General features: G+C 37.8%; 1 protein-coding gene across 2 annotated transcripts in view; it reads left to right on the top strand.

Moving 5' to 3' along the window:
- Window positions 1-12,141, top strand: part of rusc1 (RUN and SH3 domain containing 1) — a 65,234-nt gene extending 53,093 nt beyond the window's left edge. For both annotated transcript variants that reach the window (XM_061881676.1, XM_061881675.1), the window contains one exon: window positions 10,468-12,141. In XM_061881676.1, the coding sequence (XP_061737660.1) occupies window positions 10,468-10,633 (166 nt within the window). In that variant the 3' untranslated portion in view covers window positions 10,634-12,141. The remainder of the gene's footprint in view (window positions 1-10,467) is intronic.
- The last annotated feature ends 2,755 nt before the right edge of the window (window positions 12,142-14,896 follow it).

The following is a 14,896-nucleotide window of genomic DNA, read 5'->3' as shown; positions in this document are numbered from 1 at the left end:
TAATATTAAATTTTGAAACATAGTTTATCTTCAATTTCGACTTTTTAAAATTCAAAATTCAAACGAAAAAAATGAAGACAAAAACTAGCTAATTTCAATCTTTTTGAAAAAATTGAAAAAATAATTTATGGAACATCATTAGTAATTTTTCCTGATTAAGATTAATTTTAGAATTTTGATGACATATTTTAAATAAGTTAAAATCCAATCTGCACTTTGTTAGAATATATAACAAATTGGACTAAGCTATATTTCTAACAAAGACAAATCATTATTTCTTCTAGATTTTCCAGAACAACATTTTAAAAGAAATTCAAAAGACTTTGAAATAAGATTTAAATTTGATTCTACAGATTTTCTAGATTTGCCAGAATATTTTTTTGTTGATTTTAATCATAATAAGTTTGAAAAAATATTTCACAAATATTCTTCATCGAAAAAACAGAACTAAAATGAAGAATTAAATTAAAATGTATTTATTATTCTTTACAATAAAAAAAAAAAACTTGAACATTGATTTAAATTGTCAGGAAAGAAGAGGAAGGAATTTAAAAGGTAAAAAGGTATGTGTTTAAAAATCCTAAAATAATTTTTAAGGTTGTATTTTTTTCTCTAAAATTGTCTTTCTGAAAGTTATAAGAAGCAAAGTAAAAAAATAAATGAATTTATTTAAACAAGTGAAGACCAAGTCTTTAAAATATTTTCTTGGATTTTCAAATTCTATTTGAGTTTTGTCTCTCTTAGAATTAAAAATGTCGAGCAAAGCGAGACCAGCTTGCGAGTAAATAAATAAAAATTAAAAAATAGAGGCAGCTCACTGGTAAGTGCTGCTACTTGAGCTATTTTTAGAACAGGCCAGCGGGCGACTCATCTGGTCCTTACGGGCTACCTGGTGCCCGCGGGCACCGCGTTGGTGACCCCTGATCTATACCATGGGTCACCAAACTTTTTGAAACCAAGAGCTACTACTTGGGTACTGATTAAGGCGAAGTTTGATACACACTTAAATAAATTGTCAGAAATAGCCAATTTGCTCAATTTACCTTTAATAAATAAATATATATAAAATGGTATTTCTGTCTGTCATTCCGTCGTACATTTTTTTTTCCTTTCACGGAAGGTTTTTTGTAGAGAATAAATGATGAAAAAAACACCTAATTTAACAGTTTAAAAGAGGGGAAAACACGAGAAAAAATGAAAATTAAATTTTGAAACATAGTTTATCTTCAATTTCGACTCTTTAAAATTCAAAATTCAACTGAAAAAAATTAAGAGAAAAACTAGCGAATCTTTCTGAAAAAAATTAAATACAATTTATTTTTAACATTATTTGTAATTTTTCCTGATTAAGATTAATTTTTGAATTTTGATGACATGTTTTAAATAGGTTAAAATCCAATCTGCACTTTGTTAGAATATATAACAAATTGGACCAAGCTATATTTCTAACAAAGACAAATCATTATTTCTTCTAGATTTTCCAGAACAACATTTTAAAAGAAATTCAAAAGACTTTGAAATAAGATCTAAATTTGATGTATATGTATGTATATATATATACTTTATGTATATATATACATATATATATAAAATGGTATTTCTGTCTGTCATTCCGTCGTACATTTTTGTTCCTTTTACGGAAGGTTTTTTGTTGAGAATAAATGTTAAAAAAACACTTAATTGAACGGTTTAAAAGAGGAGAAAACACGAAAAAAATTAATATTAAATTTTGAAACATAGTTTATCTTCAATTTCGACTTTTTAAAATTCAAAATTCAAACGAAAAAAATGAAGACAAAAACTAGCTAATTTCAATCTTTTTGAAAAAATTGAAAAAATAATTTATGGAACATCATTAGTAATTTTTCCTGATTAAGATTAATTTTAGAATTTTGATGACATATTTTAAATAAGTTAAAATCCAATCTGCACTTTGTTAGAATATATAACAAATTGGACTAAGCTATATTTCTAACAAAGACAAATCATTATTTCTTCTAGATTTTCCAGAACAACATTTTAAAAGAAATTCAAAAGACTTTGAAATAAGATTTAAATTTGATTCTACAGATTTTCTAGATTTGCCAGAATATTTTTTTGTTGATTTTAATCATAATAAGTTTGAAAAAATATTTCACAAATATTCTTCATCGAAAAAACAGAACTAAAATGAAGAATTAAATTAAAATGTATTTATTATTCTTTACAATAAAAAAATATACTTGAAAATTGATTTAAATTGTCAGGAAAGAAGAGGAAGGAATTTAAAAGGTAAAAAGGTATGTGTTTAAAAATCCTAAAATCCTTTTTAATGTTGTATTTTTTTCTCTAAAATTGTCTTTCTGAAAGTTATAAGAAGCAAAGTAAAAAAATAAATGAATTTATTTAAACAAGTGAAGACCAAGTCTTTAAAATGTTTTCTTGGATTTTCAAATTCTATTTGAGTTTTGTTTCTCTTAGAATTAAAAATGTTGAGCAAAGCGAGACCAGCTTGCGAGTAAATAAATACAATTTAAAAAATAGAGGCAGCTCACTGGTAAGTGCTGCTATTTGAGCTATTTTTAGAACAGCCCAGCGGGCGACTCATCTGGTCCTTACGGGCTACCGCGTTGGTGACCCCTGATCTGTACATTACCAAACAACATCACAAAAATAGACTCATTACACAGTTTCCCCTACACGGAACTGATCATGGCGGCCTGCCACAGCAAAATAAAAGCCGCCACACATTGTCATCAATCAATCATCAATCAATGTTTATTTATATAGCCCCAAATCACAAATGTCTCAAAGGACTGAACAAATCAGTACGACTACAACATCCTCGGAAGAACCCACAAAAGGACAAGGAAAACTCACACCCAGTGGGCAGGGAGAATTCACATCCAGTGGGACGCCAGTGACAATGCTGACTATGAGAAACCTTGGAGAGGACCTCAGATGTGGGCAACCCCCTCCCCCCCCCCCTAGGGGACCGAAAGCAATGGATGTCAAGCGGGTCTAACATGATACTGTGAAAGTTCAATCCATAGTGGCTCCAACACAGCCGCGAGAGTTCAGTTCAAAGCGGATCCAAGACAGCAGCGAGAGTCCCGTCCACAGGAAACCATCCCAAGCGGAGGCGGATCAGCAGCACAGAGATGTCCCCAACCGATACAGGTGAGCGGTCCATCCTGGGTCCCGACGAGTGGTCCATCCTGGGTCTCGACTCTGGACAGCCACTACTTCATCCATGGTCCCCCCTCCACAAGGGAGGGGGGACATAGGAGAAAGAAAAGAAGCGGCAGATCAACTGGTATATAAAGGTATATACAGTACAGGCGTAATGTGATCAAACTTTCTTGTTCTTGTCAAAAGTCTAGCAGCCGCATTTTGTACCAACTGTAATCTTTTAATGCTAGACATGGGGAGACCCCAAAATAATACGTTACAGTAGTCGAGACGAGACGTAACAAACGCATGGATAATGTTATCGGCGTCTTTAGTGGACAAAATGGAGCGAATTTTAGCGATATTACGGAGATGAAAGAAGGCTGTTTTTGTAACGCTTTTGAAAATATAGGGTTGTAATATAAGGCATTGTAGTGTCCAGAAGAAGTCTTACTAAAGTCCCACACTCTTTTTCTCGAACTATCAATCAATCAATGTTTATTTATATAGCCCTAAATCACAAGTGTCTCAAAGGGCTATACAAGCCACAACAACATCCTCGGTTAAGATCCCACATAAGAGCAAGGAAAAACTCACAACCCAGTGGGATGTCAATGTGAATGACTATGAGAAACCTTGGAGAGGACCGTAGATGTGGAGGACCTCCCCTCCTCTAGGGGAGACCGGATGCAATGGACGTCGAGTGGGTCTAACATAATATTGTGAAAGTCCAGTCCATAGTAAGTCCAACATAATGGTGAGAGTCCACTACATAGTGGGACCAGCAGTGGACCATCCCAAGTGGAGACGGGTCAGCAGGGCTAAGACGTCCCCAACCGATGCACAGGCGAGCAGTCCACCCCGGGTCCAGACTCTCGACAGCCAGCACTTCATCCATGGCCACCGGACCTGTGCACCCCCTTCCACAAGGGAGTGGGGGGAAGAGTAGAAAAGAAAAGAAACGGCAGATCAAGTGGTCTAAAAAGGGGGTTTACTTAAAGGCTAGAGTATACAAATGAGTTTTAAGATGGGACTTAATTGCTTCTACTGAGGTAGCATCTCTAACTGTTGCCGGGAGGTCATTCCAGAGTACTGGAGCCCGAATACAAGACGCTCTATAGCCCGCAGACTTTTTTGGGGCTCTGGGAATCACTAATAAGCCGGAGTTATTTGAACGTAGATTTCTTGCCGGGACATATGGTACAATACAATCGGCAAGATAGGATGGAGCATATTTTAACTTTTATTGCCAATCTTATGCTAACATCGGGCCCAATTCCAACATATACTCCCTCCCGTTTTCACAAGTCCATCTCTTTGCTTCATTCTTAAACACACAACAACACTTCCTCATTCTCCGCCAACCCCCTTCCCAGCACGGTGTGTTCATGATCATAAGAACAATGAACATCAATAACATCCAAACATTACAATAACACCAGCAGGTCGTTGCAGTATGAATGAACATACGTAGTGTCCGAAAAATGTTAACCGAATTTTCAAAGCAATTATTTGAAAACAACCAAATCTAGCTTACGAAATTGAATATTTTCAGTACTGTTCAATATGTGGATTGGCGGTGACACGGCACACGTCAAGTCGGTAGTTAAACTCTTGCCAAACACGCCCTAGTATGTCTCTTGGTAACATTATTCAGTGAGGAAGTAATTGTCTGCTTCAGTTTGCCGATGCCAGCAGGAAGAGGCGGGACATAGATCGGAATCTTGATCTGTTTCAATTAGAGATGTCCGATAATGGCTTTTTTTCCGCTATCCGATATTGTCCAACTCTTAATTACCGATACCGATATATACAGTCTTGGAATTAACACATTATTATGCCTAATTTTATTGTGATGCCCCACTGGATGCATTAAACCAGGGGTGCCCACACTTTTTCTGCAGGCGAGCTACTTTTCAATTGACCAACTCGAGGGGATCTACCTCATTTATATATATCATTTATATTTATTTATTTATGAAAGAGACATTTTTGTAAACAAGTTAATTGTGTTTAATGATAATACAAGCATGTGTAACACATATAGATGTCTTTCTTTCACAAAGACAAGAATATAAGTTGGTGTATTACCTGATTCTGATGACTTGCATTGATTGGAATCAGACAGTAATGATGATAACGCCCACATTTTCAAATGGAGGAGAAAAAAAGTTGTCCTTTCTGTACAATACCACATGAAAGTGGTTGGTTTTTGGCATCTAATTCATCCAGCTTCCATACACTTTACAAGAAAAACATTGGCGGCAAATTCCGTAGCTTGTTTGATTGACATTCACGGCACCGGAGGGTCTTGTGAGATGACGCTGGCTGCTGCCAGTTCATTATTATGAAAAAATGACAGAGAGGAAGGCGAGAAACACTTTTTATTTCAACAGACTTTCGCGCCGTCCCTTCCGTCAAAACTCTAAAGGCCGACTGCACATTTCCTATCTTCACAATAAAAGCCTGCTTAATGCTGCCTGCGCTAACAAAATAAGAGTCTCGGAAAGCTGGCGTGCACAAGTGATGTGCACGCCAGCTTTCTGAGGGATCGCTTGTGCACGCCAGTTTTCCGAGACTCTGTATTTAGTTAGCGCAGGCAGCATGAAGCAGGGCTTTTATTGTGAAGATAGGAAATGTGCAGTCGGCCTTTAGAGTTTTGACGGAAGGTACAGCGCGAGAGTCTGTTGAAATAAAAAGTGTTTCTCGCCTTCCTCTCGGTCATATTTTCATAATAATGATCTTGCAGCAGCCAGCGTCATCTCACAAGACCCTCCGGTACCGTGAATGTCATTTAAGTGACGTCTTGGTGAAGATTGATGATCACTCATTTTTAGGTCTATTTTTTTTAAAAGCCTGGCTGGAGATCGACTGACACACCCCCGCGGTCGACTGGTAGCTCGCGATCGACGTAATGGGCACCCCTGCATTAAACAATGTAACAAGGTTTTCCAAAATAAATTAACTCAAGTTATGGGAAAATATGCCAACATGGCACTGCCATATTTATTATTGAAGTCACAAAGTTAATATTTTTTTAACATGCCTCAAAACAGCAGCTTGGAATTTGGGACAAACTCTCCCTGAGAGTGCTTGAAGAGGTTGAGGTGGGCGAAGTAGGGGTAGCGCGGGGTGTATATTGTAGCATCCCGGAAGAGTTAGTGTTGCAAGGGGTTCTGGGTATTTGTTCTATTGTGTTACGGTGCGGATGTTCTCCCGAAATGTGTTTAAAGGCCTACTGAAAGCCACTACTACCCACCACACAGTCTGATAGTTTATATATCAATGATGAAATATTAACATTGCAACACATGCCAATACGGCCTTTTTAGTTTACTAAATTGCAATTTTAAATTTCCCGGGAGTTTCGTCTCGAAAACGTCGTGTAATGATGACGTGTACGCAAAACGTCACAGGTTTTTAGGAAGTATGAGCGCTGCGCACACACACAGCTAAAAGTCGTCTGCTTTAACGGCATAATTACACAGTATTCTGGACATCTGTGTTGCTGAATCTTTTGCAATTTGTTCAATTAATATTGGAGAAGTCAAAGTAGCAAGATGGAGTTGGGAAGCTTTAGCCTTTAGCCACACAAACACACGGTGATTCCTTGTTTAAAATTCCTGGAGGTGAAAATTTACTATGGATCAGAGCGTGGTCAAGCGGCATAGCTCGGTTGGTAGAGTGGCCGTGCCAGCAACTTGAGGGTTGCAGGTTCGATTCCCGCTTGTGCCATCCTAGTCACTGCCGTTGTGTCCTTGGGCAAGACACTTTACCCACCTGCTCCCAGTGCCACCCACACTGGTTTAAATGTAACTTAGATATTGGGTGTCACTATGTAAAGCGCTTTGAGTCACTTGAGAAAAGCGCTATATAAATATAAATCACTTCACTTCACTTCAAGCTAACATGAAACACGACGAAATGTCAACCAGCAGATTTCGGTGAGAAAATTGTGGTTAAAAAGTCGCTTCTTACCGGAGAAAAGCTGAGCTTGCCCCGCCCATAACTGCCGTCGACTCCCCTTAGACACTACGCGTCAAGACACCCGTGGACGTACACCTCCGACTATCAGGTACTATTTAACTCACTAAAACACTAGCAACACAATAGAAAGATAAGGGATTTCCCAGAATGATCCTACTAAATGTGTTTAAAAACATCGGAATCCGTCCCAATGCAATCGCGTTTTATTTTTTTTAAACTTTTTAAAAAAAAAATTCTAGTCCGTCGCTATCAATATCCTCAAACACATATCTTTCATCCTCGCTCAAATTAATGGGGAAATTGTCGTTTTCTCGGTCCGAATAGCACTTTTTGTTGGAGGCTCCCATTATAAACAATGTGAATATGTGAGGAGCCCCCACACTTGTGACGTCATCGTCTGCGACTTCCGGTAGAGGCAGGGCTTTTGTCTTAGCACCGGAAGTTGCGAACTTCATCGTGGATGTTCTCTACTAAATCCTTTCAGCAAAAATATGGCAATATCGCGAAATGATGAAGTATGACACATAGAATGGACCTGCTATCCCCGTTTAAATAAGAAAATCTCATTTCAGTAGGCCTTTAACATTCTTGTTTGGTGTGGGTTCACAGTGTGGCGCATATTTGTAACAGTGTTAAAGTTGTTTATACGGCCACCCTCAGTTTGACTTATATGGCTGTTGACCAAGTATGTGTTGCATTCGCTTGTGTGTGTGAAAAGCTGTAGATATTATGTGATTGGGCCGGTACGCAAAGGCAGTGCCTTTAAAACACGCCCCCAATATTGTTGTCTGGATGGGAATCAGGAGAAATTCAGGAGAATGGTTGCCCCGGGAGATTTTCAGGAGGGGCACTGAAATTTGGCAGTCTCCTCGGAAAATCGGGAGGGTTGGCAAGTATGACTGGAAGACGCGACGTCCGTGTACCAATCCGTACAGCGGCGTTTTAAAAAGTCATAAATTTTACATTTTGAAACCGATACCGATAATTTTCAATATTACATTTTAAAGCATTTATCGGCCGATAGTATTGGCAGTCCGATACAATTGGACATCTCAAAAAAAAAAAAAACTAAATAAAATAAAAGTCCATTGTGTTACGCCTGTTCGGCATTGTGATGCCGGGTTCGATTCCCTCGAGGATGCGTCGAGAATTGAACACAGCAAAAGGTATGAACTAATGAATTATTTAACAAAAGGTGCTAGAGAACAAAAATACTGGAGCTAAGAAAAGGCAAACAAAAGACGCTAGCATAAGAGCTAGGATAAACAAATAGTCAACTAAACTGGCACATAGGCACACAAAGGGGAAAACAAAACATTTAGCATGAGAGCTAAGATTGAATAAAAGTGCGCTGCGTGAGAGCTCGCGAGAATTACACTGAAATTTGCATGTAAGCAAAAGCGCAAAGCAGACGTACCGTTGTGTGAAAACAAATTTGGATCCCAGACTGAACAACAAAAGATGCAGGCTTATATAAGGCAGGTGATTAGTGAGGACAGGTGTGCAGGGCCGTGAGAAACAGGTGAAACTAATAAGCTACCATGGTGACCGACTTAAACAGGAAATAATAGGATCAGACGGAGAGTGAATATAAAAATGGAACAAACAATAATATGTGGAGGATCCAAAAAGCGGATCTCAACACATTGCTCATTTTGTTTTATTTTTTTTTAATTTTTATTCTCCATTATTTTCATTTTGTTTAAATGGCTGTTAAGACTGTAATGGATCAAGTTTGCTCTCGTTTTTTTTTTTGCATATTTGAAATAAAACTATATCAAATAAATTCAAATACAGGCCTTCTTAACCTTTTTGACCTGAAGGCCCAACTTTTCCACTGCAGAGGGTCCCGGGGCCCTCTCAAATATTAACACTAAATTAGTATTCTTACTTTTAATTTGAATCATACTTCAATCAATGTTTACTTATATAGCCCTAAATCATTAGTGTCTCAAAGGGCTGCACAAACCACTACGACATCCTCGGTAGGCCCACATAAGGGCAAGGAAAAACTCACACCCAGTGGGACGTCGGTGACAATGATGACTATGAGAACCTTGGAGAGGAGGAAAGCAATGGATGTCGAGCGGGTCTAACATGATACTGTGAAAGTTCAATCCATAATGGATCCAACACAGTCGCAAGAGTCCAGTCCAAAGCGGATCCAACACAGCAGCGAGAGTCCCGTTCACAGCGGAGCCAGCAGGAAACCATCCCAAGCGGAGGCGGATCAGCAGCGCAGAGATGTCCCCAGCCGATACACAGGCAAGCAGTACATGGCCACCGGATCGGACCGGACCCCTTCCACAAGGGAGAGTGGGACATGGGAGAAAAAGAAAAGAAACGGCAGATCAATTGGTCGAAAAAGGGAGTCTATTTAAAGGCTAGAGTATACAAATGAGTTTTAAGGTGAGACTTAAATGCTTCTACTGAGGTGGCATCTCGAACTGTTACCGGGAGGGCATTCCAGAGTACTGGAGCCCGAACGGAAAACGCTCTATAGCCCGCAGACTTTTTTTGGGCTTTGGGAATCACTAATAAGCCGGAGTCTTTTGAACGCAGATTTCTTGCCGGGACATATGGTACAATACAATCGGCAAGATAGGATGGAGCTAGGCCGTGTAGTATTTTATACGTAAGTAGTAAAACCTTAAAGTCACATCTTAAGTGCACAGGAACCCAGTGCAGGTGAGCCAGTACAGGTATATATGTATGTATATATGTATATAAAGGTATATACAGTACAGGTATATATGTATGTATATATGTATATAAAGGTATATACAGTACAGGTATATATGTATGTATATATGTATATAAAGGTATATACAGTACAGGCGTAATGTGATCAAACTTTCTTGTTCTTGTCAAAAGTCTAGCAGTCGCATTTTGTACCAACTGTAATCTTTTAATGCTAGACATGGGGAGACCCGAAAATAATACGTTACAGTAATCGAGACGAGACGTAACAAACGCATGGATAATGATCTCAGAGTCTTTAGTGGACAGAATGGAGCGAATTTTTGCGATATTAAGGAGATGAAAGAAGGCCGTTATAGTAACGCTTTTAATGTGTGACTCAATTATAATTATAATTATATCCAACCTTCTTAAAACAAATAAAAGCATTAAGAGTATAATTTATTTAACACGTACATTTTAGTCTTAGTCACCACAAATTGGATGCCTTCCTCCCCCAACGTCATGTTTTAGTCATTCATTTTTTTGTCCTGTTATAAAATGAGCGCCCATGGCAGTTATGCGGAAGGATGTCATCGCTTTTGTTTGGCTCGCGCTTCACGCCTCTTCCCCCGCGCTCTCTCCCCACAGGTCGGTGCGAACGCTGTGCGACTACGCCGGAAAGGCCTCGGAGCTCAGCTTCTGCAAGGGGGAGGAGCTGCTGGTCCTGGGGGGCGTCGACCAAGACTGGATTCGCTGTCGTCAGGGAGACAGAGAGGGCCTGGTACCCATTGGCTACACTTCGCTCATCATGTGACACCACGACTGCTGGACGCCATGAATTAAAGATGACAACGACAACAAGAGAAGTACATAAGAGGAAGAAATATTCCTGGGTAAATACTGAGAGGTTGTGATGAGGTTACGGTACTCTAAAAGGAATATTTCACTCGGCATCCAATAACTAATAACTGCATCTTGCCGTGAAATATCTCTTTAAGTGCACTTCCTGCAATGTTTTGTTTGCAGATCAGCGACTGTAGGGGTCGGCACTACGGTACATCATCAAGTAAATACTAATGCCCATAGTACCACTTTTTACTTGAAATTGAATCATTTTATGATATGTATTAATTTATTGGTTTGTTCATAATTATTATCGGACAAATATTCAATGCAAACAAATGACCGATGTAGTAAAATCAACAAAATAGTGCAAATATTTTGTTTTAGTACATACTAGGGTTGTACGGTATACAGTATTAGTATAGAACCGCGATACTAATGGATCGTATTCGGTACTATACCGCCCTTGAAAAGTACCGGTCCGCCACCACCATTGGTGGATCGACACCTAACATCCACCGTAATGATACCAAGTACAGTAGCATATCTCGTCGATACTACAATGATTATGTCTATTTTTTTGGCATCACAACATGTATATTATGTTTATAAACTCAGGAAATATTGTCCCTGGACACATGAGGACTTTGAATATGACCAATGTATGATCCTGTAACTACTTGGTATCGGATTGATACCCAAATTTGTGGTATCATCCAAAACTAATGTAAAGTATCAAACAACAGAAAAATAAGTGATTCTTACATTTTAACAGAAGTGTAGATATAACATGTTAAAAGAGATAATAAGTAGATATTAACAGTAAATGAACAAGTGGATTGATAATTAATTTTCTACTAATTTTCCTTAATAATGTTGACAAAATAATAGAATGATAAATGACACAATATGTTACTGCATATGTCAGCAGACTAAATTAGGAACCTTTGTTTGTTTACTTACTAATAAAAAACAAGTTGTCTTGTATGTTTACTATTTTATTTAAGGACAAACTTGCAATAAGAAACATATGTTTAATGTACCCTAAGATTTTTTGTTAAAATGAAGCCAATAATGACATTCTTTGAGGTCCCTTTTTTTTTTTTTTAAGTATCAAAGGACCAAAATATTGATATCGGGACAACGCTAGTGCAGGGATTCCCAAAGTGCGGCGCGTAGCAACATTTTTAAAGGCCTGCGGCACATTTTAAAGTATTTACTAAAAGGTTGAATTTTGACCTAATTCCTGTGAGAATGCTGCATTTGACTGAAGCATTAAGGAATGGGACTATAAAGCGAGCTAGCTGCAGTCTGTTCAAACAACCACCAGGTAGCACCATTGAGCAGGTAATACTGTATCATCTCTTTCTCTTTCGGACTTATCAGGTCCGTAGTGCATTCTTCACTCATGTTTTAAGTGAGGAATGAGGCAAAAAGTAACACAGATCTACTGTATTACAAAAAAAAAAAACATAAAAAGCTCAAACAGGTGCAGTGTAACGAGAAAATTCTGCAATAGTGACACTAATAACACAAAGCAGCTATACAGGCAGTTGTTTACTTTAATTCTGGCAAAATTCAAAGAATAATACAAACTTGTAATCGACTAAATTTAAAGTTGATCTTGGGATTAGAGTGTTGAACGTAAGTTTAGAAGGGAACATTTTTATTGGAATTTTGTCCACCATTCACGACCCTTATGTAAGAGAAGAACACGTGTTTTTCTTCTTGATAGATACTAAATACTAAATAAATGCAAAAATTAGCTTACAATGAACCCTTTAGGACAAGGGTAGGAAACCTATGGCTCGCGAGCGTATGTTTGTTTACTTAGTAATAAAAGACAAGTTGTCTTGTATGTTTACTATTTTATTTAAGGACAAACTTGCAATAAGAAACATGTTTAATGTACCCTAAGATTTTTCGTTAAAATGAAGCCAATAATGCCATTTTTTGTAGTGCCCTTTATTTAGAAAAGTACTGAAAAGTATCCGAATATTTTTTGGTATAAAAATATATTTTGCTACCGGTACCAAAATATTGGTATAGGGACAACACTAGTGCATACTATTAAAGCTTTTGGCTCTTAGGGGTGCACAAAAAAATCAATTCACATAAGAATCACGATTCTTATTTCGCTGGATTCCTATTCAATTCATCCACCCATATATTTTCTACCGATTGTCCCTTTTCGGGTCACAGGGGGATGCTGTAGCCTATTAAATTTAGTTTTCCTAAATCAATTTAAAGAAAAGTTTTTTAAATACATTTTCAAAATGTGCTTTTTTAACCTGTTTTAAAAAAGTTTCATCATAAATATTATACCAAACAATACATTGCGAGAATCTGTTTGAATCAGGAATCGTGTTGAATTGAGAATCAATTTCAAATCGAATAGTCAACCCAGGAAACAAAATCAGATCGAATCATTCAATGCTCAAAGATTCACACCCCTCATTCAAATTAAATTTTTTTTAGTCCACCAAAGCCCTCTTGTATCCAATAACTTATTCCCTGACTTTATAAACAACTCATAAATATCAACAATGTAACTAAATGAACAAAAAAAAACAGATAATTATCAAAATATTGAGTCATCAGTATCAAAGTATTGATCCGGTACTAATACTTCCCTTGATATCGATACTATCGATGGGTCTGCCCACCCCCTCGTCGTCATGGTTTCAAAGCAGGGCGCACTTTGAGAGTATCGTCCCATAACTTCCTCGTGCATACGTGATCATATAGTGAACTGTAGCTGTGTGTACAACCGTGCGATATCGACCTCTCATTCTTCTCCGCCGCTATTTGACATTTTACTGCTGTATTTGACTGTATAAATAATATACATACATATATACATAGGCACACATATATAAATATATACATATTTAAAGTGAGATTAATATTACTTTAAAAGTCATAAGAGCGACGATACGGACGGGATCCATTCTCTTGACATTTAGGTGGTCGTCATACAAATAAATGTGTATGTGTTTGAATATCCGATATCTTCCTTCCCGTGTGCTTCATGTATCGCCATTGTCTTGAAATAGCATTCAAATCCATTGGAGTATATCCTCAAATAGTGGCCTCCGCCTCCATGAATCGCCACTTTGTATCAAAAATAGTAGTTATTTTTCATGCGACGACCAGGTACCTTTCAGTCCGGTTCACACGTGCTCAGTTCGGTCCTCGGTTTGGTGAATGTTTGCACTATGTAGATCCTAAGATCGTGATAGCAGCTCGGTGATTAACCAGTGAATGTAAACCAGGAAATGATGAATCATTGTTTATTTTGTTGTTGTTGTTGTTGTTATGATGTTATCGATGAATTTGTGTATTTGTCCATGGCGCACTTGCCAAAAACATGTGAAAGCAAAACAAATATGTTTAGTAGTAGACTATTATTTATCCCACAAAATTACGTGGCTGCAGTGCAGATTGAAAAAGTCCCAAAGGCGTTTTAAACTGAAAGGTAAAACAACACATGAAAACAAGAGGAGGGACATAAAAATGGCGCCATTCCTACTTAAAGAAACAAAAGTAAAACACAATGAAAAACTAATTCAGCAACACTAACGGTTCCAACTTCTTCATATTTCTATGCTCTGGCGGACCAGGTGCGTTATTACGTGTGTTAACATGGCACTAAATCTATTTGTGGCGGCAAAACTTGCGCCATACAAGTATAATTTATTTATTTACCATTTGATTACTACTTTATAGGGCTGGGCGATATGGCTGAAAACTGTATCACGATACATGTTACGGCTACTCTTGCATTCAAAAAAGTTAGAAAAAATAAAGATAGCAGAGTAGTTCTCTGAGGAGGAGGTCTATGACTCACTAAATACCTTAAGAAGCACTCGCAGTGATATTTCTACATTCCAACTGATATCACAACGAAAAATATTCTCCGTGGTTGACTTCAGAATAATCAAAATAAGACTTATTTAGCGGTAGATAAGCTGTCTCACTCCTTCAACATGATAGACAAACAAAAGGAGCAACCATGGTAACTAAAACAAACTCAAGGGTTCACAAAACAGGAACTAAGGGAGTCCAAAACTAACAGAATATAACAAAAACATGATCCGGGCCACGGATCATGACAGGTGGTAATGGGTCACATTTTTATAGTCTTTGGTATGACTCGGCCATACTTGCCAACCTTGAGACCTCCGATTTCGGGAGGTTGGGGGCGTGGTTTGGGCGGGGGGCGTGGTTAAGA

Source organism: Nerophis ophidion, linkage group LG21, assembly GCF_033978795.1.
Source record: "Nerophis ophidion isolate RoL-2023_Sa linkage group LG21, RoL_Noph_v1.0, whole genome shotgun sequence".
Classification (NCBI taxonomy): domain Eukaryota; kingdom Metazoa; phylum Chordata; class Actinopteri; order Syngnathiformes; family Syngnathidae; genus Nerophis; species Nerophis ophidion.
Note: the sequence above shows the minus strand (reverse complement) of the source record. Positions and strands in the feature narration are given on the sequence as shown.